Below are 26,738 nucleotides of genomic sequence, written 5' to 3'. Positions count from 1 at the left end.
AAGATTTCACCCACTGAGTGTAGCTGGCGGTCTGCATCAGTGAACACTATACAGTCTGCGCTCTGCCAAGCAATGCGGATCCCTGCTGCGGCGGTCAGGCAAGGAAGCTTCCTCTGCAGGGTATGTTGTAGATTCTATCAGCCAGAAAAGTAAGCTCACATGGCTGGTTACATGCGTGATGAAACAATCTGTCTCTGAGCTGCAGTACACAAGTCTTGGAACAGCTGGGGGTGCTGTTTCTGCCTTACAAAGAAAAATACACTTGTGGAGTTGAAGAGAGTCTGGTTTCCTGCAACACCACAATCAATTAGCCTATAATATGAGGCTTTGCAGAGATGAGCATATCTTCCAGCAGGGTGGCTGGCTGATAGTTCATGAACTGACCAGCACCAACAAAACTATTGTCTTATTTGCAATGATCTTCAATATAATCCCAATTCATTGACTGAATAACATCCGTAAAAGCAATAACATTTATGCAGAGATAATCTTTACACTTTATTCCATAATTATAGCGGACTTGCTTTGTGCTATCAAAACAAAATTCAAAGTCAGTGATTGTAGCAATAATATAACTACCGTATATTCTCGAATATAAGTCGACCTTAAAATTTGATCCTCTTAACCATTTGTGGACTTACACCTCCCCAACCCTCACCTGAACCCCCCCCCCCCCCCTAGTAACCAGGCTATTTTTTACAATTTAGGTCACTGCAGCTTTAAGGCCACGCTACAGGACCATAAAACTCAGCACACAAGTGACCCCCCCCCCCTTTTCTGCCCACCAACAGAGATTTCTGTTGGTGGGCTCTGATCCTGTGTTTTTGTTTTTATTTGTATTTATTTGTTGTTGTTTTTTCAATAAAAGTATGTTTGTTTGTTTTTTTATTCCCATCCCTCCCTCGCCCAGCCAGCCAATCCGTATCAGCCTATGACAGCCAATCGCTCCTGTGCCTCCCAGGGGGACAGCCGTGTCACACAGCTGTCCCCAGTACAGCGCTGCCTTAAATCACAGCACTATACATTGTAAATAGATGGCACTTTCGACGTCTAACAGTCTCCTAGCGGCGAGCTCCGTCATTCAAGCAGAGATGCGCACGTATTGCCACGTGATCTCCTGAAAAACTCTGCCCCAGGACTTCATGCCAATTGGCGTTGAGCGGTCCTGGGGCTGCCGCCGCATCCGCACCAATTGGCAAGGAGTGGTCGGCAAGCTATTAAAGTGAACTCGAGGTGAGAGTGATATGGAGGCTGCCATATTTGTTTCCTTTTAAGCAATACCAGTTGCCCGGCTATCCTGCTGATCATCTGCCTCTAATACTTTCAGCCATAGACCCTGATCAAGCATGCAGCAGATCAGGTGTTCTGACATTATTGTCAGATCTGACGAGATTAGCTGCATGCTTGTTTCTGGTTTAATTCAGACACAACTACAGCCAAATAGCACAGTAGAGCTGCCAGGCAACTGTTATTGTTTAAGGCTTCTTTCACATTGGGACGTTGCGTTTGATGCGACGTTAAAGTCGCACAACGTGCCCCTAATGCAGCGCATGTAGGTTATGAAATTGGACGTTATTTTGCAATGTGTCTCTCGGTGCACCGTTTATGTCACATACTGATGGAATGAAAACGGCGCATGCGTTACGTAAAAAAAAAAAAAAGAAACTTACTGAGCAACACACATAACGCAGCAAATGTATTGCTAAACGCACAGCATGTAGCACTTTCTAAATATTGCTACACGTTACTCACAACGCAACGTGTGCACTGTGAAAGTTGCACAGACTTTGTATTGCTGTGCATTAGTCTGCGTTATAAATTTTTCTAACGTGCGACTTTAAAGTCGCACTGTGAAAGAGACCTAAAAGGAAATAAATAGGGCAGCCTCCATATCGCTCTCACCTCGGGGTCACTTTAAGATGGATTTTTTTTATTGACTCAAGTATAAGTCTACCCAGCAAAGTTAATTGCTGTACTTTTGGGACCAGGCAGAGTTAACAGCTGCACTTTGGAACCTGTGTTTTCTTGACATTTTTTTTTTTATCAATAAAGTGTCACTAAATGAGTGCAAATGGGAATGTCAATAACAGTAAACACATTACTCAGTGTGCTCAGTGTTACAGCCATTGGTTGGTAATGGATTCCTCTAAAACCTTCTCATACCAAAAGTAAGCTATGCAAAGTAGTGCTTTTCCAAACAAACGGTGGCAGTGGGAGGAGGGTTATAAGGCATGCTGGCTGTTGCGGCTTGCTCTGCAAGGTTTGAGAAAGAGGTGCACCCCTCAGCTATGAGTCAGAAATTTAGGTCTGACTTGTGTACAAGTTGACCCCTATACTTTTCTTTAGTGAGTCAAACCTAAATATCTAGACTTATATATAGCAGCATTGGAACCAGGCCTGGATTTATATCACAGGAGCACAGATGTCCTGGCACCCTAGACCTCGCCTTCCATGAACCTACAAACCCCCACTGAACCACACCAAAATTGTGCTGGCTGTCCTAGCTGTCACTTCTCCCTTACTTCCCTCAAGGTCGGCCCCTGCTCCGGCGGGGACCCCTGGCAAGCCGAGATGCTGCGTGGGACATGTGGGCTGCAAGGAGCTGGAGGAATCCCTGGGTAAGTATATCATCGGGGAGTATAGACTGATGGATGTTTCCTTTAAAAATTCAAATCTACTCATTGACATTATTTGCTGAATTAGGAGAGACACTTAATTTCTTTACAACGATTCTGGGATGAGATGGTTAAGGAGGCTGACATATTTATTTTCTTCTAAACAGTGCATATTGCCTGGCTGTCCTGCTGATTATCTGTCCCTAATCCGTTTAGACATAGACCCGGAACAAGCATGCAGATCAGGTGTTTCTGATTGAAGTCTGACTGCACTTGCCATATGCTTGTTTCAGGAGACAACTTATATTGTTTAACCACTTCCCAACCACATTTTTTTCCCATTTAAAACCACAGCAATTTTCACATCACACTGCTCACATTCATTTGCCAATTACTTTAATCATTATTTATCACATTGAAATGATCTATATCTTTCAGTAGAATGAATGTTTTGTTGTCTTTGCTCAGTGGCAGCCTATAAAGTGTCCCTAAATAAAAATACATGTACTATTGACTTTTTCTATCTCCCCTGCTCTCAGTAGTTCTATTATTCCTGGAAAACGTTTATGGATGTAATTTGCTTATCAGTGATGGTTACTTTATGTTTACTATATTCCAACATTACAACATTCCTAACAATATACTATATTCCCAACAAGTTACCAACAAGACAGAAGATGTCACTTCCATCCGTAAAGATTAACTCTTTCAGGCAGAAAAATAAAACAAGTAAAACAGCCTGGTTATGAATATGTTTTGCACTGGACATACACGTTATCTCATCATGTCACATGTTGCCTTGGGTACACTTTAAAAGGAAATGAATATGGTAGCCTCCATATCCCTCTCGATTCAGTTATCCTTTAATTAATTACTACAGTAGCAGGTAGTAAATATGCAAATAATGGCAATCAAAATATACCTACTGCCAGATGTATACAAATGTAAAAAAAAAAAAAAAAAAAAGACCAAATACGTGATTACATTTTTTTTACTTAAAGGACTTACGAGGCCAAGTCCATCAAAAAAAATAAAAAAAAGTTAGCTACCTTGCTCAGCTTGTAAGGCACGGAGGACGCCGTCCGCGCCCTCCGTGCCGTTCCGCCTGGTCCCCGCCGCTGCACAGCCCCCCGAACGGTCCCCGACCGCGCGGCCCGGGTCGGGCTCCCCAGCCTGTACCAAGATGGCCGGCGGAGCTGGCCGCGGCTGCGCAGTCCGCATAGCCGCGAGTGCGGCTGCGCAGCTCTAAGGCCAACCCCCCGATCCACGCTACTGTTGCGTGGATCGGGGGGTTGGCCTTAGAGCTGCGCAGCCGCACTGGCGGCTATGCGGACTGTGCAGCCGCGGCCATCTCCGCCGGCCATCTTGGTAAGGGCTGGGGAGCCCGACCCGGGCCGCGCGGTCGGGGACCGTTCGGGGGGCTGTGCAGCGGCGGGGACCAGGCGGAACGGCACGGAGGGCGCGGACGGCATCCTCCGTGCCTTACAAGCTGAGCAAGGTAGCTAACTTTTTTTTATTTTTTTTGATGGACTTGGCCTCGTAAGTCCTTTAAAGAGACACTGAAGCGAGAAAAAAAAATATGATATCGTGAATTGGTTGTGTACTATGAATAATTACTAGAAGATTAGCAGCAAAGAAAATATTCTCATACTTTTATTTTCAGGTATATAGTGTTTTTTCTAACATTGCATCATTTTATAATATGTGCAGATTACACAACACTCAGCATTCAAAATGAGTCTTTCAGAGTAGTCTGTGACGTAATGACCTCTCCTCTAGCAGAGGAAAAGTAAATAGTCCAGGAACAGTTGATATAATAAAAGTCAGATAACAGCCCTCTCCACGACTAACTTAGTCCGAGAGCTTAATGGCTTGTTTGCATAGAGATAACAACTGGAGTTTCTCAACCCTTCCTGTACTGGAAACAATTACACTGATGTATCTGATCTTAATGTTTTATTTCTTAGCTGTGCTACACATACAAATCATAATAAATAATTTTTTTTTCGCTTCAGTGTCTCTTTAAATATGTGATGAAATTCTAATGAAGGAAGCTTGCCAAGTGTGCATAAATCATGATAGTGGTTTAGTGACATCTAGTGGCCATAAAGAAAACTCCAAAAGAGAAAAAATGCCTATACTGTACACAGATTAATTGAATTTGCCAGGATTCAAACAGGTAAATCGATACTTTTTTTCCCATTTAAATCCTGGCAGATTTAATAAATCTGCTGGGAATGAATCCCCCTTAAAAGTTCAATAAATCAAGTTTTGATTCATTTTGACCAAAAATCGATCTAGAGTATCAATCAAACAGCATGAAAGATCTAGGACGATTGGGGGTGGGGCAGTCGCATCGGTGGCAGATCGTCAGCCCATAGCAGTGCACTGAACTGAACAGTTAGTGTAGTAGTTGAGTCGATATGTAATGGATTCCCTAGAGGACACTATTGAAAATCAATGTGCAATGTATGGTAAGAATTGAATCCTCTTTAAATAGATTCCTTTCCTCTTTTCCGCTCTAAATCAATTTACCACATTGGGTGGCAATCTATGGTAAGCCTTAGTTCCACAGGCTGGATGCCCATATGATTAATCCAAAAACGGTTCCCTGGCATTGGAGCATTAACTTTGTGAGTACATATCACCATTGGAATCCTCAGGGCTCTATAACATTACATGACGCTTGCAGAAGCCGATTTCCTGCCAGCGTCATGATCTGCAGATTGGACATCAGGATGTTGAGGTGCGACGCTGATTAGCGGCAGTAGTTATAATTCACCTGATCTGAAACTGCCTGTGAACGATTAAAAGCTCCTGGGTGCGTCGAACTGCAACGCGCCAAGACGCAGCGTTGGATGTAAAAGGTAAAATGAAAGTCTATGGACTTTCATTTTACCTTGGTTAACGCAAAGTATTGACTTTGCGTCAGAACACCAGAAATCAGCTCTGGTGTGAAAGAGCCCTTACATAATATACATTAGAGCAGGGCTGCCCACTTCGTTGATTGTGATCTACCTTACAATGACAACGGACTTCTGGGTAGATCACGCCCGCACACCAGAGTAAAGATGCCCATACTACACTGATTAATATTTATGTTCAATCAACTTTTGCATGGATTCTTTAATAAAATGAAGTGTGAATTGGCGATTTGATTGATGAAAAGTGTTTAATGTCAGGCTGTTTTCTGATTGACATACCCAAAAAAAAAAATCAGACATAGTTCAGTGTATAGCATCTGTAATGGAGGTAGATTATTTTGACTTTGCAAGTAGCTCCCATGCTGAAATAGTGAGAGCACCTCTCTGCCTTAAAGAGACACTGAAGCGAGAATAAATCTCGCTTCTTGTCTCAGTCAGCAGGGGCATGTGTGCACCTGCTAAAACGCTGCTATCCCGCGGCTAAACGAGGGTCCCTGACCCCCCAACCCCCCCCCTGCAAAATCTACGACCAACTTGGTCGTAGATTTTGCTGCTCTTGAGGCAGGGCTAATGGCTGCAGCCCTGCCTCTCAGCGCCGTCTATCAGCGGTGCATCGCCGCCTCTCCCCCGCCCCTCTCAGCGAAGGAAGACTGAGAGAGGCGGGGGAGAGGCGGAGATACGCGCTGACAGACGCGCATGAGGCAGGCCTGCGGCGGTTAGCCCTGCCTCAATCCAGAAGAGGGGATGCGCTGCTCGGAGGGGATTTCGGGGGCAGGCCTGCGGCGGTTAGCCCTACCTCAATCCTGAAGAGGGGATGCGCTGCTCGGAGGGAATTTTGGGGGGTAAGGGACCCCCGTTTAGCCGCGGGATAGCGGCGTTTTAGCAGAGGCACACATGCCCCTGCTATGAGGTCTAAAGCGAGATTTAAGCATGTGTACACGCACTAGATGAAACTCTGCCGAGAATCTAGCAGGTGTATAGCGGCCCCCAATGCCCTCCGATGCCAGAGATCAGCCTGGTGGCTCAACTTGGACAAGAGCTGGCGAAGAGCATTGTTCTCCCCACTTACTTCACCCACTGTGTAACATAACAAGTGATGTGTCTTGTGCACGTGATGGGTTAGGAGTAGGTAGCAGATGACGGGCTCGGGTGCAGGTAGCAGATGATGAGGTCAGGAGCAGGTGGCAGGCAGGTGCAGGAGGCAGGTGTGAATAGCAGGTGGCAGCTCAGATGAAGGTAGCAGAGCGTATGAGAAGTATCGGAGCCGGGAGACTTGGGCGCAGGATCCAGCCGATATATGGCTGATCCTGCTGCCGCACAAGTCTCGGCCGTGTTAATTACTATTCCCCATCCAGGCCGCCATGGATAGTTCGGTATGATGTAATTCGGCTTCCAGCTATTGCTGGAGGCCGAATTACAGTGTCAGTCAGACGGCGCCAAAGTTACACTCTGTGCGCTGCAATAGCCGTGATACCTATTACAGCCTATGGTGGTGCCGGCTGCGCCCAAGTCTCCTGCGCTGGCTTCTAAGCGTTCAGGTAGCAGACTATGGGTCGGGTGCAGGTAGCAGGTGTCTGGGTGGGGAGCAGATGACTGGTTGGGTGCAGGTAGCAGATGATGGGGATCTCTGTCTGTCTCGCTCCTTGTATATAAAGTTGCAAGTTTATGCCTTCTGAATACATTTGCCTGCAAGAATATTGTCTTATGTTTACACCTGATCATTGTTGTATTTCATATTGCTATACAAGGTTAATGTACATTGCTGGCTTCATTCCTTGTTTATGTTACTACACTTGATTCATAAATTTCCATTATTCATTTATTCCAGTTCTCGTTCATTCAGTTATTTCCTACAAAATGATATTTTCAGCTCTTTTTTTTGCGGATCTCTTGCATTACTCATGTTATGCTCCATGTGCAATGCATTATTCCTATGCAAATTATAACAAGACATCTGTGGCTTATGGATGCTGGAAAACAAAACACCTGTAGACATCAGTGGCATATGGATGTTGGAAAACAACCGCCTACAGTACTCCATGGCATATGGATGCTGGAACACAGGAACACTTATAAACATCAGTGGCATATGGATACTGGAAAAACCTATAGACATTGGTGAAAGTGTAAAGGTCAATGTTATGCACTTGATCTGCATGCCTGTTAGGTTCTGTGGTTAAAACTATTAAGAGACAGATGGTGAGCAGGACAGCCAGGCAATTTGGATTGTTTAAAAGAAAAGAAATATGCCCGCCTCCATATTATTGTCACTTCAGGTGTGCTTTAAAGGAAGCTTTCCCATTGGTCTGTTGCATTCCAATGGGGTGCCCCATAATGCTTCTGCTGGTGCTCTGATCAAGATCGGAGCAGTGCTTTTCAGCGCAGGAAGATTTGGGCATAGCCGGCGCCACCATAGGCCGTAATAGGAATTACAGCTATAGCGGAACTCAGCGAGTAACGTTGGTGCCGTCAGAAGACAGAGCTGAAGTTGCTTTTAAAACACAATAATTTGGCCTCCAGCAATAGCTGGAAGCCGAATTATATCATTCCCCACCATCCATGGCGGCCTGGAGGGGGAATAGTAATTAGCACGGCCCGGACTTGTGCAGGAGCAGGATCAGCCATATACCGGCTGTATCCTGTGCCCAAAGTCTCCCGGTGCCGATTTCAAATGTATGCATTAAGATACCAGCACGTGTTCCCTGCAGTGGACCAGCGCAGCGGTGGTGGACATGAATGGCGTTGGCACACTCAACAGTATATGTGAGGGAGGCGATGGACCATGGTGTATTTTGAGTGGAGATGCTGTGAATGCACGGTTGTGCATCCAACACAAAGAACCTTGGTGACAGGGAAGCTTAGTGCAGCAAAAGAAAGACAGCATGAATGAGAACTTTCCTTTGCAATCAGAAAATATTCAGTATATTGGTCAGGTCAGATCAAGCAGAAACTTGAGGGATCCTGGAACACCCAACTACAGTCCAGATAAGTCTGGCCATAAGTGGTCATCAAATACACCTTTGATGTGGAAACAAGGCAATACGTTTGTACTTACGCCCAAAAACACTGGGGCCAATCAATTCAACAGCAGCTTTGGACTGAAAACTTTCAACCATGTGGTTTAGGTAGGCTCTGTTCACGCTAGAGCCAAAACATGTCCATTTTAAGGATGGGCAAGGAGACAGGTTTTTTTTTTTTTTTTTTTTTTTTTTTATAGGGTAAGATAGGATTCTTTTAAAATCCCATATCTCCACGTCTACATATCCATCATTTTTCCCCATCCTCCCTTATTGCATTCTCTATTCTGAAGACTCAGAGCTGAAATATTATACAAGATGTATACATACCTGGGGCTTCCTCCAGCCCCATCTGCACAGATCGCTCCTACGCCGCCGTCTTTAGCACAGCACAAATTGTATGGGCAATGAGTTGACATGCAGAATTATTCTGCAATGCAAGTGATCCTTCAAATTTCGACAGTCCCTGGTACACGATTTTTTGTTATTAAGATTATTGGAATCCCATTAGGGCCTGCAGACATTGAAAATTAGCAAACACAATGCGATTTTAAAATCGCATGCTTATGTCTTTGTGATGGGTTTGCGCTTTTGCTTGCGTTTTTCAATGCGTTTGCGTTTTGCTTGTGATTGGTAGTGGTTAGCAATACGACTTGCAGCGCTAGATTCCCAGTTTGAATCCCAGCCAGGGCAACATCTGAAAGGAGTTTGTATGTTCTCCCTGTGCTTTTGTGGGTTTCCTCCGGATACTCCTGTTTCCTCCCACATCCCAAAAACATACAGATAAGTTAATTGGCTTCCCCTAAATTGTCCAAAGACTACGATACATACACTACACAATACATACATAGACATAGGACTATGGTAGGGACTAGCTTGTGAGCCCCACTGAGGGACAGTTAGTGACAAGCCAATATACTCTGTACAGCGCTACGAAAGATTTCAGTGCTATATAAATACAAACTAATAATAAAAATTTGGCTAGAAGTCCTTCAGCAGGATTTTGCAAGGTCTTCTGGTATTTGACCTAAAAAAAAAAAAAAAAAAAAAAAAAAAAAATTGCATCACATTTTTGTATGCAATATTTCAAATGCAACACTCAAAAAGCGCTGCACTCACCGGGACTGCAAATTTCTAAAATCTCATTGCACCACTGGGTACAGTTCATCACGATTTTCAGAAAGCACATGCGATTATAAAAACGCAGTGCAACACAGCCACACCACACAGCCACAGTACAGGGCCTAAAAACAAATCTTGAACCACTAAATGGGTTACCTGTGCCCTGCCCTCCTATGAGGTTTTACAACCCTAATTAGTTATCAATGAGAGTTACATGCTCTGGATTCTAAACCCTTACAGCAAGGGAAAAAAAACCAAAACATAAACTAAGCAGTTCTTTGTACGAAGGAGGTTTATATCCGTCTTGTTGGGTTATGTGTAAACAGGAGGTGGTCATGCATCCTAATGGAATATTAATTTCACTACAGGACCCAGACTATTGTCAACCTGGACTACTGTGTATTCGGTCTACCAGCCTGTTCGGAAATTCTTTAGAAAAGGTGAATATTTTATTACTCAGCAGCGGGAAAGCATTTCTCAAAAACAGACTCACATAGAAAAGCATTGAAGGAAACATGAAATAAGAGGGATATGGAGGTTGACATTTTTTTCCCTTTAAAACAATACCAGTTGCCTAGCATCCTGCTGATCGCTTTGGCTGCAGTAATTACTATACATACACACCTGAAACTAGCATGCAGCGAATCCAGTCAGAAATACCTCATTGCCATACTTGTTCAGGGTCTATCGCTGACAGTATTAGAGGGCGAGGATCAGCAGGACAGCCAGGCAATTTGCATTGTTTAAAGTGAACAAGCACCATTTTTTAGCACCCAGGCTGTCTCAATAGCACATTAAGTATGCCAACAAGGTGGCTCAAAAATGTAAAGAAAAAACCTTCAATTTTACCTTCAAAAGTTTAGCAGAGGTTTTTATTAGCCTACTTTCCATGCCTTCCCTACCACAGAAGTTTCAGGCAGATAAGGACTGGTGTACTTATTTTATTGCACACGTTACATTAGCAGAGCGCAAACAAAAGCTTTCATCAGCGGGGGTGGGTAGACAAAACACTGTACTTGAAAGCATTTAGAGAAGTCACAGAAGCTATCTTCACACTTCCCTGTGGATAAATAATTGGCAGCTAGCAGAAAAGGGGGGGGGGGGGGGAGAGAACATGGCAGCTCCTATAGCCAGTGTTCTCCACAGGCTCTTTTAGCTGGGTGTTCCACCTGGCTAATTTTGGTGAGCACCTGGCTCACCTACACATACTCCTCCTATGCTGTAAGCAAAGTTTCGCCGACCCTGCAATCCCAGCTCGCACCCCGCCCGGCTACTTTTTCATGCCACCCGGCTGGGAAAACATTTCTGGGGAGAACACTGCCTATAGCTATTAAAAACCCGGGGAAAAAAGTGGGGCTTGGTTCCCTTTGAAAGGAAAAAAATATGGCAGCCTTCATATCCCTCCTACTTCAGCTTCCCTTTAAACAAAAAAACAAAAAAAAAATAAAAAAAAAATTGAACATTTGACAAAGATATGACATCCCAAAAACTGCAGAAACTAGTGTTTCGCTGTATATCCCTTCTGATATTTTAGTGATATGTTCGTTCAACAAATAGACATTCCAAGTACGCATTTTCATAGTTGTTGCATAAACTGGCGTTTTAAGACAAATAAAAAAAAAAATTCTCACCAGACGATTTAAACAGATTTCCAAACATAAATCATTAATACGTTAGCTTTTTTTGGACTTAAAATAGCTTGGTTGCCCTAGGATCTACATCTTCTGGCCCATGCTAGAGATCTGGCAGTCAGGGCTGTAAATCTCAGCAGGTCTCTATGTCGGAGGGATGAAACCACCACTCAGGACCCTTCAAATTCAAAAAATAAAAGTACTTTATGGCAGAAGATGAAGGTAAAGAAGTAAACGCAGAGGTCGGAGAAAACGTCGGCCATCTTGCTGTATGTATCCAGCGAGCGACTGATCACCTCCGACGGAATCCCAGACAGCAGAAGGGCAGCAGTGAGGACGGTCGTTTTATTCTTTTTCTCCCCCTAAAACCAAAAATAAATAGAAAAAGTCACAGCATGATTGGCTTTCACATACTAAAACACACCTCAAAACATTCGATATTTACAGACCTGCTTATTGCATTAGTAAATTACAACCCTTAGATTTCAAGTGTACCCAAGGCGTAAAAACTATAAAAAGAAAGCAAATAATTAACCCACAGATACTTACCTAAGAAGGAGGAAAGTCTCTAGATCAGAGGTGTCAACCCCGTAAAGGGGCCAATATCTAAGAACAGAGCTCTGACTTGTATATATGATGGGGGCATTTTGTAAATTGGTGAGATGTGTATGTTTGCACACCTTTTGTATATTATGTATAGCACTTTCTGATGAAGCCGTGGTCATGTTAAGGTCTTTGTACAGCACCATTCACTTTTGTTAACACCATTTATGCATTTACCATCATGTATTAGACGGACGTATGTGTAAGGTAGTACTCTTGAGGGTCTGCCACTGACTGTCAGTTAATCCGACCTACGCCGAGTCAGGGCAGGGACCCTCTCCTCACCTACGTTCAGTGACGTTCTCACCCTTCAGTGGGATAGCTACACCCCACTTCTTGACACTACAGAAGTGGAAGGGGATAAGCCAGATCCCCCATAGTCTTTGAGATCCCTATTTTAGGGAATTCACAGGGGACTACCAACAACATTGGAGTCCATTTTTTAACCAATGTTTTAATAAAAGTTTACCAGCTTTTCATATGTACCTATAAGGCTTGTCTTTGGGACTAGAGAGTTGGCAAGTATGATTCTTTTGCAGGAACCAAAATGTGTTCAATTGTCCAATCAAACTCAGCTGTCCATCTTTCTGCACACATTCCAATATGGCTCCCTTCCACTAGCCCCTGCTGCCCTACCACTTATTTCCCCTAGTAACAGATTCCCACCACATTCCTTGTCACAATTTTCTCAATCAGTCCTTTCTGCCTCTTCAATTCCTTCTCTCAGCTCCCTCCTTTCCCTGGCATGCTTATTTTGCCAGCTTATTGATTTCCATATCTCCTACCCATCCTCCTTGTGCCCCAAAAGTCCCAGATTTACTGATTACAATAAGAAATCTTACCTTTGGGAAATATTTTGACAGCCCCATGAAGGCCAGTTGTATTGTGAGGAATGGAGCAAATATCGACTGCAAACAAAATAAAGAAAAAGCCAGTTAAAAAAACATTGGGGACAGACATAATTTTCATTTTGTACCATAGAAAATGCTACAGGTAGACAAATGCCATTAGTGTTTTAAGGAATTAAAACAAATACAATTACTGACTAGCAATAGAATACAGAAATCTACATTACAAAGCTACAAGAGCAAAGTATAAAAATGTATTATATGTTCAGGAGTAAAAAGCAAAATCCAAACCAATGAATTTTCCTCACAGCCTCTCAGCAGTGAAACAAAAACAGCGCTGGAGATTGCGGTGCAGCCATAGGCCGTAATAGGAATTACATCTAAAGCAGCACTCGGACACTAATTTGGGCACCGTCAGAAGACTGAGATCAAATTACTATAAAAATAGCGCAATTCAGCTGCCAGCAATAACTGGGAGCCGAATTAAGCATTTCCTTACTGTCCATGGCAACCTAGAGGAGGAAAAGTAATTCCCGCCAGCCGGGACTTTTGCAGGAGCAGGGTGAGACATTTTTAAGCTTTGCCCTGCTCCCAAATTTCACGGCAGCTTAATTATATGTACACCTCAGCAGAGCATTATGAAGCTGATGGTAAAACCCAGAATTCCTGAGGAGGGTCCTGAAAAAATATACAAAGGCCTGAACCAGGAAGTGAGTGACCCTGAAGGTCAGTCTGACATGAGGACAAGCTACGCACAAAGGCATGTTCATGTTGGATCTACATACCCTTATGCATTGTCTGTTTCCCTCCTTGCCTTCTTCCTCCTCCCCCCCCCCCCCCCCCAGGCTTGTTTTTGGATTTCTGTGCATTGTAACAAAATAATGTTTTTTTTTTCCGATTGTTTTAATACTGTTCCTAACCTTCTAAAGCAGAGAGGAAGTTCTGAGCTCAGATCCACTCTAACTACTTGCCGACTGCTCCACGCCAATTGGCGTGAGCAGTGCGGCAGCCCCAGGACCGCTCCACGCCGATTGGTGTGAACAGCCGTCTGTGGGACTAGCAGGAGATCGCATCGCCTGCTTGAAAGGCGGAGCTCTTGCTCGGTAGACTGTTAGACGGCGAAACTGCCGTCTAATTACTTTGTACAGCGCTGCGATCTGCAGCAGCGCTGTACTGGGGATAGCCGTGTGACATGGCTGTCCCCTCTGTCTATGCCTATGACAGCCGATCACACTGATTGGCCGGCAGAGGGAGTGGGGCTAAAATAATTTAAAAAAAATAATAATTTTATTTAGAAATAAAAAGATATATTTATTTAAAAAAAACAAAAACATTGAGGAGCGATCAGACCCCACCAACAGAGAGCTCTGTTGGTGGGGAGAAAAGGGGGGGGGGCGGAAATCACTTTTGTGCCGAGTTGTGCGGCCCTGCAGCTTGGCCTTAAAGAGACTCTGTAACAACAAAAACCTCCCCTGGGGGGTACTCACCTCGGGTGGGGGAAGCCTCCGGATCCTAATGAGGCTTCCCACGCCGTCCTCTGTCCCACGGGGGTCTCGCCGCAGCCCTCCGAACAGCCGGCGACTGTGCCGACTGTCAGTTCAATATTTACCTTTGCTGGCTCCAGCGGGGGCGCTGTGGCGACTTTCGGCAAGGAAATAGACGGAAATACCCGATCTCCATCGGGTCCGCTCTACTGCGCAGGTGCCGGAAACTTGCGCCTGCGCAGTAGAGCAGACCCGACGGCGATCGGGTATTTCCGCCTACTTCGGCGCCGAGAGGCATCAGAGCGCCTGCGCAGGAGCCAGGAAGGTAAATATTGCGTCACGGCTGTACGGAGGGCTACAGCGAGACCCCCGAGGGACGCAGGACGGCGTGGGAAGCCTCATTAGGATCCTGAGGCTTCCCCCACCCGAGGTGAGTACCCCCCAGGGGCCGTTTTGTCGTTACAGTTCCTCTTTAAAGCTGCAGTGGCCAATTTCATGAAAAAGGTACTGGTCTTTAGAGGGGGTTAAAGGGGAACTGAAGAGAGAGGTATATGGAGGCTGTCATGTTTATTTCCTTTTAATCAATATCAGTTGCCTGGCAGCCCTGCTGGTCTATTTCTCTGCAGTAGTATCTGATTAAAACCAGAAACAAGCATGCAGCTAGTCTTGTCATATCAGACTTATAAGTCTAAACCACTGAAACACCTGATCTGCTGCATGCTTGTTCAGGGGCTATGGCTAATAGTATTAGAGGCAGAGGATCAGCAGGGCTGCCAGGCAACTGGTATTGTCTAAAAGGAAATAAACATGACAGCCTCCATATACCTCTCTCTTCAGTTCCCCTTTAAAGGGAACCAGAGAGGAACGGGGGGTGAAAAAAGAAACAGATTTTATACATACCGGGGGCTTCTTCCAGCCCCATAAGCCTGAATCGCTCCCACGCCGCCATCCTCAGCTTCCTGGATCCGCCGGTACCGGACCCGTCACTTCCGGCGGACGCGGCCAATTGTCCGCATCACAGGGGCTCCCTCCATACATGTACGCATGCGGCTGCGCAGTTAACAGCCACATGCGTATCTGTATGGGGAGAGCACCCTGTGATGCGGAGAATTGGCCGCGTCCGCCGGCCGACTTGCCGACTCGCGGCAATGACGGGACCCGGTGGCGGCTGATGCAGGCAGCGGAGGAGTGCGACGTGGGAGCGATCCGTGCGTATGGGGCTGGAGGAAGCCCCAGGTATGTATATTGCATCCTCTCTGGTTCCCTTTAACACTGCGGTCCTCAAGTGGTAAAGCCATGCACTTTGCCTCCCACTCATGCACCCTGAAGTTCTTCATACTTGGCCCATCGTTTCTCAAGTTTATTTAACCCTACTAAAATACTGCTCTATTGCTGCACCAACCCTTTTTAACCACTTGACGACCAGTGGATTTTCCTATGATCTGTGCTGCGTGTGCTCTCCAGCCCACAGCACAGATCGGGATAGAGCCAGGGCGATCAGACTTACCCCCTTTTTTCCCCACTAGGGGGATGTCCTCCTGGGGGGTCTGATCGCCGACGGCTTGCTGCGCTTTGCGGGGGGGCTCTTCAAAGCCCCCCTCCGCAGCGTTCTCGGCGCTCCGTCCCTCTCCCTTCCCCTCTGAGCTGCGCAGGACGGATATCCGTCCTGCGCATTGTAGGATAGGCTTCAGCCTATCATATGCCGGCGATCCCCGGCACGGCGCTGCTGCGCAGCAGCGCCGTATGATGTAAACAGCACGGATTTCTTCCCCGCGTGTTTACATTTTGCCGGCGAGCCGCGATCGGCGGCTGTTCACGGAGACACCCTTTGTGAACTGACATGGAAAGGTTTCCATGGTAACCCACAGACGACCAGTTTACGCCAATCGGCGTTAGCTGGTCGTCAAGAGGTTAAGGTTTGAAAACAGTAAATAGCAGGACAGAGCAAGACATAATGGTCCATATCCTAATAGCTTTTCTCCTGCGTTTTCTCCAACAGGATATATTTTTTTTTTTTTTGTAAAAAGTCAACTCTCTCACCATGCAAAAATAACTTTGATATGACCTTTTAGCCAACTTTTTAGTACTTTTCAATTACCATGTAACTGCTAAAAAAAGTTATTCTTCAGATAACATGAAAACCGATCGCCTGGTAGGAAACTCAGGAGAAAAAGTTAATTAGATAAAGGCCAATGAATAGGGTGGAGGGTCTATGAACTCACACCACAGTCTTGCTAGCTTTTGAGCAGGTGATTGGTCTTCAAAAATGAGACCATTTCAGTTTAAACATCCTCATCAATAAACACAGCAAGTGAGGGTAGTAGTATTCTAGATTAACTGTTTGGCTAGGTTCACAGTGGGATGTTATGGTTCTGCGTTATATAATGCTATTTACCGCACTGCAATGTTAAGGCTATGCAACATTCACAGTGCGACATTCGCGTTGCACTCTAAATGTTGTGTTATGGTATCGCATTGCTGATTCCATCTGATTTTTCTAGCATCAGTAGTGTCTCAATCACACGCCTGAAACTAAATAAGGGGCAAATCCAGTCAGACTTCAGTCAGAAATATCCGATTTGCAAGCTCGTTCAGGGTCTATGGCTAAAAGCATTCGAGGTAGAGAATCAGCAGGATAGCCCGGTCCTTCAGGTTCCATTTAAAACATTATACAGTACATAACAACTCTTGAAAGTAAGAAATAAAACATTAGAATATGGCTAACTTACCAAGAATTTGCACACAAACAGTCTTACAGCCACAGCAAGGACGGCGCTCCCCACTACTCTAAAAATGCGGAAAGAGTCCATTTCATCCACACCGTTACCATTGTCAGGAACAGACTTCTCACTGCCAAGTTGGTTCCTAAGTTTCATCGCTTCATCAAACCTTGTTAAATATTGATTCAGGCCTGTCGGAGTCGCCTCTGAAGAAATATCTGTTCTGTTACGGAGTCCATTGGCATCGTTTCTATAATCAGAACCCTGGTTGAAGTCCATATTTTCCTCTACATAGGAAGGCACATCTCCACAAGAGTGGTCACTGGATGCCCCAGTTTCTCCTGGAAACACAGTCCCTCTCTTAGAAAGTGCTGACTGCAAAGGCAGAGAGTCTGGCTTATCCAGCCTTTCAATTCGAAGGTCATCTAATAAAAAAAAAAAAACATACCTTGCTTAAAATATTTGGAATAAACAAGAGTAAAGATGATAGAATTCTGAAATCTTAATCCTTTAATAGCAATTTAAGTTTCACTCTGCAACATATTTATCCACATACTTCATTTTACCAGAGCTCCACACCTGGGTAAAAGAGTAGTATTCACCCTCCAGGGCGCCATGGATTCAGGGGTAAGATGCAATTCGGCTGCTGGCTAAATTGCACTGATTTTTACTTCATAATTTAGGCTCCATCCTTTGCTATCACCCAAATTACCTGCTGATCGCCTCTATAGCCATAATGCACATTACAGTCTATAGCAGCGCCCAAATGACTGCCGCCCGTACCTTGTGTACTCTGTTGGGAGTACAGTTGCTATGAGACGGGATCAGGGCTGTGAAGTCAGTACAAAAATCATCCAATGCCTCAGTTTATGAAACACTGACTCCAGGTTCCCAATATAGCTCTAACTCCGACTCCTTAGTCTAATACTTATCAGGGCTGTGGATTTGGTACAAATCTTGTCCTACAAAGTGAATCAACCCCCAAGTCAGCTAGCTAATTGTACAAGCTGTTAGTTGGTATTTCTCCTATCTGGCTCTCGGGGGAAATTGCTGATGTTGCTAAAACCCAAGAGAAGCGCTGAAGATGTGTCTGACACTTCCGCTGCCCAGAAAATCAACTGTATACACATCTCCATGGCAACAGGGACGTGCGCCCTCTGCTGCGCATGGGCACTGTTCGAGTTTGAAACATATTGTATGGCTCCCACGGAATTACATTTTAAAATATGTGGAGTTTATGGCTCTCTCAGCCAAAAAGGTTCCTCACCCTTGCAATATAATAAAGCTAACATTTATATAGCAATTTTCTCCCGTTGTATTCAAAGCACTTGAGAGCGGCAGCCACTAGGGGCACGCTCAATAGGCCACTCTGGAGCATCTGGTATCCGGCTTCAGCCAGGCTCCAAACCCTGGCTTCCTGTGTTGAAGGTGGTTCCTTTAACAAAGGTTTAGTGCTTATGGAGCGGTGTGACAGTGTCTCTTTTCGTGGCTTCTTTAACCACTTGAGGACCTAGGGCTTTCTACCCCTTAAGGACCGGCCACTTTTTTTCCATTCAGACCACTGCAGCTTTCACGGTTTATTGCTCGCTCATACAACCTACCACCTAAATGAATTTTGGCTCCTTTTCTTGTCACTAATAAAGCTTTCTTTTAGTGCTATTTGATTGCTCCTGCGATTTTTACTTTTTATTATATTCAGCAAAAAAGACATGAATTTTGGCAAAAAAATGATTTTTTTAACTTTCTGTGCTGACAGTTTTCAAATAAAGTAAAATTTCTGTATACATGCAGCGCGAAAAATGTGGACAAACATGTTTTTGATTAAAAAAAACCCATTCAGTGTATATTTATTGGTTTGGGTAAAAGTTATAGCGTTTACAAACTATGGTGCAAAAAGTGAATTTTCCCATTTTCAAGCATCTCTGACTTTTCTGACCCTCTGTCATGTTTCATGAGGGGCTAGAATTCCAGGATAGTATAAATACCCCCCAAATGACCCCATTTTGGAAAGAAGACATCCCAAAGTATTCACTGAGAGGCATAGTGAGTTCATAGAAGATATTATTTTTTGTCACAAGTAAGCGGAAAATGACACTTTGTGAAAAAAAAAAAAAAAAAAAAGTTTCCATTTCTTCTAACTTGCGACAAAAAAAAATGAAATCTGCCACGGACTCACCATGCTCCTCTCTGAATACCTTGAAGTGTCTACTTTCCAAAATGGGGTCATTTGTGGGGTGTGTTTACTGTCCTGACATTTTGGGGGGTGCTAAATTGTAAGCACCCCTGTAAAGCCTGAAGGTGCTCATTGGACTTTGGACCCCTTAGCGCAGTTAGGGTGCAAAAAAGTGCCACACATGTGGTATTGCCGTACTCAGGAGAAGTAGTATAATGTGTTTTGGGGTGTATTTTTACACATACCCATGCTGGGTGGGAGAAATATCTCTGTAAATGACAATTTGTTAATTTTTTTTACACACAATTGTCCATTTACAGAGATCTTTCTCCCACTCAGCATGGGTATGTGTAAAAATACACCACAAAACACATTATACTACTTCTCCTGAGTACGGCGATACCACGTGTGGCACTTTTTTGCACCCTAACTGCGCTAAAGGGCCCAAAGTCCAATGAGTACCTTTAGAATTTCACAGGTCATTTTGAGAAATTTCGTTTCAAGACTACTCCTCACGGTTTAGGGCCCCTAAAATGCCAGGGCAGTATAGGAACCCCACAAATGACCCCATTTTAGAAAGAAGACACCCCAAGGTATTCCGTTAGGAGTATAGTGAGTTCATAGAAGATTTTATTTTTTTGTCAAAAGTTAGCGGAAATTGATTTTAATTGTGTTTTTTCACAAAGTGTCATTTTCCGCTAACTTTTGACAAAAAATAAAATCTTCTATGAACTCACCATACTCCTAACCGAATACCTTGGGGTGTCTTCTTTCTAAAATGGGGTCATTTGTGGGGTTCCTATACTGCCCTGGCATTTTAGGGGCCCTAAACCGTGAGGAGTAGTCTTGAAACGAAATTTCTCAAAATGACCTGTGAAATTCTAAAGGTACTCATTGGACTTTGGGCCCTTTAGCGCAGTTAGGGTGCAAAAAAGTGCCACACATGTGGTATCGCCGTACTCGGGAGAAGTAGTACAATGTGTTTTGGGGTGTATTTTTACACATACCCATGCTGGGTGGGAGAAATACCTCTGTAAATGGACAATTGTGTGTAAAAAAATCAAAAGATTGTCATTTACAGAGGTATTTCTCCCACCCAGCATGGGTATGTGTAAAAATACACCCCAAAACACATTATACTACTTCTCCCGAGTACGGCGATACCACATGTGTGGCACTTTTTTGCACCCTAACTGCACTAAGGGGCCCAAAGTCCAATGAGTACCTTTAGGATTTCACAGGTCATTTTTGTTTCAAGACTACTCCTCACGGTTTAGGGCCCCTAAAATGCCAGGGCAGTATAGGAACCCCACTAATGACCCCATTTTAGAAAGAAGACACCCCAAGGTATTCCGTTAGGAGTATGGTGAGTTCATAGAAGTTTTTATTTTTTTGTCACAAGTTAGCGGAAATTGATTTTAATAGTTTTTTTTCACAAAGTGTCATTTTCCGCTAACTTGTGACAAAAAATAAAATCTTCTATGAACTCACCATACTCCGTACGGAATACCTTTGGGTGTCTTCTTTCTAGAATGGGGTCATTTGTGGGGTTCCTATACTGCCCTGGCATTTTAGGGGCCCTAAACCGTGAGGAGTAGTCTTGAAACCAAATGTCGCAAAATGACCTGTGAAATCCTAAAGGTACTCATTGGACTTTGGGCCCCTTAGCGTACTTAGGGTGTAAAAAAGTGTCACACATGTGGTACCGCTGTACTCAGGAGAAGTAGTATAATGCGTTTTGGGGTGTATTTTTACACATACCCATGCTAAGTGGGAGAAATATCTCTGTAAATGACAATTGTTTGATTTTTTTACACACAATTGTCCATTTACATAGAAATTTCTCCCATCCAGCATGGGTATGTGTAAAAATACACCCCAAAACACATTATACTACTTTTCCTGAGTACAGCGGTACCACATGTGTGACAATTTTTTGCAGCCTAGGTGCGCTAAGGGGCCCAACGTCCTATTCACAGGTCATTTTGAAGCATTTGTTTTCTAGACTACTCCTCGCGGTTTAGGGCCCCTAAAATGCCAGGGCAGTATAGGAACCCCACAAGTGACCCCATTTTAGAAAGAAGGCACCCCAAGGTATTCCGTTAGGTGTATGGCGAGTTCATAGAAGATTTTATTTTTTGTCACAAGTTAGTGAAAAATGACACTTTGTGAAAAAAAACCAATAAAAATTAATTTCCGCTAACTTTTGACAAAAAATAAAATCTTCTATGAACTCGTCATACACCTAACAGAATACCTTGGGGTGTCTTTTTCTAAAATGGGGTCACTTGTGGGGTTCCTATACCGCCCTGGCATTTTACAGGCCCAAAACCGTGAGTAGTCTGGAAACCAAATGTCTCAAAATGACTGTTCAGGGGTATAAGCATCTGCAAATTTTGATGACAGGTGGTCTATGAGGGGGCGAATTTTGTGGAACCGGTCATAAGCAGGGTGGCCTTTTAGATGACAGGTTGTATTGGGCCTGATCTGATGGATAGGAGTGCTAGGGGGGTGACAGGAGGTGATTGATGGGTGTCTCAGGGGGTGGTTAGAGGGGAAAATAGATGCAATCAATGCACTGGGGAGGTGATCGGAAGGGGGTCTGAGGGGGATCTGAGGGATTGGCCGAGTGATCAGGAGCCCACACGGGGCAAATTGGGGCCTGATCTGATGGGTAGGTGTGCTAGGGGGTGACAGGAGGTGATTGATGGGTGTCTCAAGGTGTGATTAGAGGGGGGAATAGATGCAAGCAATGCACTGGCGAGGTGATCAGGGCTGGGGTCTGAGGGCATTCTGAGGGTGTGGGCGGGTGATTGAGTGCCCTAGGGGCAGATAGGGGTCTAATCTGATAGGTAGCAGTGACAGGGGGTGATTGATGGGTAATTAGTGGGTGTTTAGGGTAGAGAACAGATGTGAACACTGCACTTGGGAGGTGATCGGACGTTGGATCTGCGGGCGATCTATTGGTGTGGGTGGGTGATCAGTTTGCCCGCAAGGGGCAGGTTAGGGGCTGATTGATGGGTGGCAGTGACAGCGGGTGATTGATGGGTGGAAGTGACAGGGGGTGATTGATGGGTGGCAGTGACAGGGGGTGATTGATGGGTGATTGATAGGTGATTGATAGGTGATTGACAGGTAATCAGTGGGTTATTACAGGGGAGAACAGATGTAAATATTGCACTGGCGAATTGATAAGGGGGGGTCTGAGGGCAATCTGAGCGTGTAGGCGGGCGATTGGGTGCCCGCAAGGGGCAGATTAGGGTCTGATCTGATGGGTAACAGTGACAGGTGGTGATAGGGGGTGATTGATGGGTAATTAGTGGGTGTTTAGAGGAGAGAATAGATGTAAACGCTGCGCTTGGGTGGTGATCTGATGTCGGATCTGCGGGCGATCTATTGGTGTGGGTGGGTGATCAGATTGCCCGCAAGGGGCAGGTTAGGGGCTGATTGTTGGGTGGCAGTGACGGGGTGATTGATGGGTGATAGGTGATTGGCAGGTGATTGACAGGTGATCAGTGGGTTATTACAGGGAAGGACAGATGTAATTAATGCACTGGCGAATTGATAAGGGGGGGGTCTGAGGGCAATCTGAGCGTGTGGGCGGGTGATTGGGTGCCCGCAAGGGGCAGATTAGGGTCTGATCTGATAGGCAACAGTGACAGGTGGTGATAGGGGGTGATTGATGGGTGATTGATGGGTAATTAGTGGGTGTTTAGAGAAGATAACAGATGTAAACAATACATTTGGGAGGTAATCTGACGGCGGGTTTGCGGGCGATCTAATGGTGTGGGTGGGTGATCAGATTGCCCGCAAGGGGCAGGTTAGGGGCTGATTGATGGGTGGCAGTGACAGGGGGTGACAGGGGGTGATTGATGGGTGATAGGTGATTGGCAGGTGATTGACAGGTGATCAGTGGGTTATTACAGGGAAGAACAGATGTAATTAATGCACTGGTGAATTGATAAGGGGGGGTCAGAGGGCAATCTGAGCGTGTGGGCGGGTGATTGGGTGCCCGCAAGGGGCAGATTAGGGTCTGATCTGATAGGTAAAAGTGACAGGTGGTGATAGGGGGTGATTGATGGGTGATTGATGGGTAATTAGTGTGTGTTTAGAGGAGAGAATAGATGTAAACAATGGATTTGGGAGGTGATCTGATGTCGGATCTGCGGGCGATCTATTGGTGTGGGGGGGTGATCAGATTGCCCGCAAGGGGCAGGTTAGGGGCTGGCTGATGGGTGGCAGTGACAGGGGGTGATTGACGGGTGATTGATGGGTGATTGACAGGTGATTGACAGGTGATCAGGGGGATAGATGCATACAGTAAACAGGGGGGGTGGTCTGGGGGGGGGGGGGTCTGGGGAGAATCTGAGGGGTGGGGGGTGATCAGGAGGGGGCAGGGAGCAGGGTGGGGGATAAAAAAAAAAATAGCGTTGACAGATAGTGACAGGGAGTGATTGATGGGTGATTAGGGGGGTGATTGGGTGCAAACAGGGGTCTGGGGGGTGGGCAGGGGGGGGGTCTGATGGGTGCTGTGGGCGATCTGGGGCAGGGGGGGGGGAAAAATCAGTGTGCTTGGTGCAGACTAGGGTGGCTGCAGCCTGCCCTGGTGGTCCCTCGGACACTGGGACCACCAGGGCAGGAGGCAGCCTGTATAATACACTTTGTAAACATTACAAAGTGTATTATACACTTTGTATGCGGCGATCGCGGGGTTAACATCCCGCCGGCGCTTCCGTATGGCCGGCGGGATGTTGCGGCGGGTGAGCGGCGCCAGGCGGAGGCGGAGGATCGCGTCACTGATGACGCGATCGCTCCGCCCATGCCCCTACATGGACCGCCGCCAATTGTCAATACGGCGGTCCTTGCGGGGTGCACTTCCCGGCCGCCAATTGTACATACGGCGGTCGGGAAGTGGTTAATCAGTACACTATAATACAAGACTGAAAGTCCAACTGAAAACATTAAGTTTTGTGTCAACTGGAAAAGTCGGGAATGGCAGGCTGTTCTGAAACATACTGTTCACCCTCTGCCCATATCAGTGGTCAGGGGAGTGATCATATGGAGGGGAAGATAAGGCGCCAACAGTCACCAGAAGAGAGTGACAGAGTGCTGCAATAATGCACCCTCAGGGTTCCTAACTCCTGCACTCTAACCCCCATGTCAGATCCTCAGAACCCATGCACCCTCCCTAAGAAACTGAACCCCCCACCCAATATACTGGGGTAACCAGTGGCTATAACAGTTATGCCTCCCTTCCATTCAGTGGTCAAAGAAGGGTGTGAATGGCACCACTCCCAAATATCACCACAGTAAGGACAGGTTGCAACAATGATGCAGCATCCACCTCTCAGACCGAAGCCCCACATTTGATGCCACTGCAGGAACTATATGGGGATCCTGGTAGTGAGGGGAGTCAGTGATAAACAAAATGTAAGTTAGCTGCTATTGCAAATGGTAGAAACAAAAAAATGTATCTCTTTTGCAAGGGACATAAATTGGCAAAACGACAAAAAATAAAGCCAAAACCCTCTATCCCATCTTCATGTTGTAATATAGTAGGAGTGGGCTCCTCAGTGCTGGAGGATACCCTCTCTTGCTGCTGGCACACTGAAGCATGCATCTCTGGGCGTATCGTCTTCTCTGCAGTAGTGTTGTCCGGATCATGAACGATTCGGATCTTTGATCCGAATCTATTTTATGAGTCGATCATCCGAATCATCAAAATGAGTGATTCGGATCGCAAAAGGGGCGGGGCCAGGAGCGACACGCCCCCTCTTAGCGGGCAGCGGGGTCCTGGAAGCAGAGCAGAGATGGATCGCTCTGTTGGAGGGGAGGCAGCCTTGCAGCCACAGGTAGATGAGAGAGAGGGGACATGGGTGGGTGCCAGGGGAGGACTGGCCAGGGGGGAAGAGGGGAGATTTCCCCCCAGGCTGCCTCTCATTTAATGATTTAGGGCTGGTGCAGGGCCTGCTGCATTCAGGTTATTGTATAAGTCAATATGAACCACTAGGTTGGCTGAGGGAAATAAAAGCCCAATTAGCAATTCGAGGGCGGAAAAGTAAATATACACAGCATGATGCAGAGCAGAGGCTTGCCTGGAGGGTCTGTGGGAAAAAAACTCACTCTGCTCTCTTACAATCATAGCTCCTAACTTTCCCTCTTTTGAAGGGACAGTCCCTCTTTGGATATACAGTAAGTGTGTGTGTGGGGACCATTTGGGCTGAGGCTGCCATGAACATGGGCCTCTAGTTTGTGTTTTCCCCCCAGGCCAAAAGGTCCCAGTCCTCCCCTGGTGGGTGCCACTGCCAGATGTGTGTAGAGCACACATACTGGCTACAATGTGCTGCCCATTATAGGCAGGCTGTTCCGTAGTGCTGCACAGTGAACACATGGGAAGCGCTTGGCTAAGCACAGCTCAGTAACTTTGCAGACAGTGTGATTGAAAGGCAATATAATCCTCCTGCACTCGGCACTAAACAGCTGCACTTATCTTCTGGGAATGCTTTCTTTCACTGTGCGACCTTTTCTTTCAAAGTGTACAGATGAACATAAGGGTGAAATATATGTAAAGCATATGACTTCAGCATGTGGGTATTACGTGCAAACATTTCTGCTCTCTGCTCGTCCCTCCTCCCTTCTCTGTCCATCTTCTCCCCTTCTCTGTGTGTCCACCCCCCTCCCCTTCTCCTGTCCACAGACCTGTCCTGCTGTTCATTTCACCCCCGAATGCTTCCGGTAGTAAAATGATCCGAGATTCGGATCAAAGATCCGGATCTCTTCAATGATCCGATTCGAATCATCCGGATCATTGAAAAGATCCGAACTTCCCATCTCTACTCTGCAGTGGAAACTAGAATGACAGCTCGTGTGAATGGCCGCCAGGGGGCGCTGTGCAGGGTGACGTGTAGCCGGTGTGACTGAGAGACAGGCGAGCTCAGCTGCAGGGGTCTCTGCTAATGATAATGACTCAGCTCTGCCTCCCTCTCACCGATGCTGGGAGGCTTGTGGATCCCCATGATCTTGTTCATCCTCTCCTCCGAGTTCGTCATCAGCTTCCTCCGCCGGATCTCGGCTCTCCTCTGAGACGTGGACATCTGCTCGGGAGCCGAGTCCCCGGTGCTGCCGAGCGGAGCCTCCATCATTCTCTCCGCCGCCAGTGGACTCACTCCTCTGTCTTCTCTTCTGCAGAGCGCTGCCTGCCGATGCTGCGTGAGGGTAAAAGGACCTCTCTGACGTAGTGATCAGATGACCAGATCATGTGACCTACTCAGCGCAGAGACTAGTGACAGGGAAAGACAGACGCTCATGACGTCAGTACTAGGAGGACAGGAGAGGAGAGATGGGTCTGGATGAAGCAAGTAGAGATGAATGCTGGTTTCTTGGTGCCCCTGGCCCCCTGTTAATGCTACTGTGATGCTGCCAAATCATCTCTTTAAAACAAACCTACACTGAAAAATGAAAGTCAAAATAAACATACACACCTTACACTTACCTCCCACATAGTTACTCACATAACTCTGAAAGTGAACCGAGCACCATTTTTAGCACCCAGGGCATCTCAATAGCACATTCAAAATGCATGCCAACAATATATCTCATTA

The 26,738-nt window shown here is 45.8% G+C and overlaps 1 protein-coding gene across 1 annotated transcript; it reads right to left on the bottom strand.

Annotated features, from left to right (window-relative positions):
- Positions 1 to 11,182: 11,182 nt before the first annotated feature.
- On the bottom strand, positions 11,183 to 26,375 carry CAMLG (calcium modulating ligand). Its single transcript, XM_068273004.1, has 4 exons — positions 26,126 to 26,375; positions 16,974 to 17,389; positions 12,755 to 12,820; positions 11,183 to 11,671 (listed from the first exon to the last, which is right to left on the bottom strand). Exons 1-4 carry the CDS (start codon positions 26,277 to 26,279, stop codon positions 11,480 to 11,482), a joined length of 828 nt encoding a protein of 275 aa, XP_068129105.1. The 5' UTR covers positions 26,280 to 26,375; the 3' UTR covers positions 11,183 to 11,479.
- Positions 26,376 to 26,738: the final 363 nt, after the last annotated feature.

This window comes from Hyperolius riggenbachi, chromosome 3 (genome assembly GCF_040937935.1).
Source record: "Hyperolius riggenbachi isolate aHypRig1 chromosome 3, aHypRig1.pri, whole genome shotgun sequence".
Taxonomy (NCBI): Eukaryota; Metazoa; Chordata; class Amphibia; order Anura; family Hyperoliidae; genus Hyperolius; species Hyperolius riggenbachi.
This window is presented reverse-complemented; position numbering and strand designations above follow the sequence as displayed.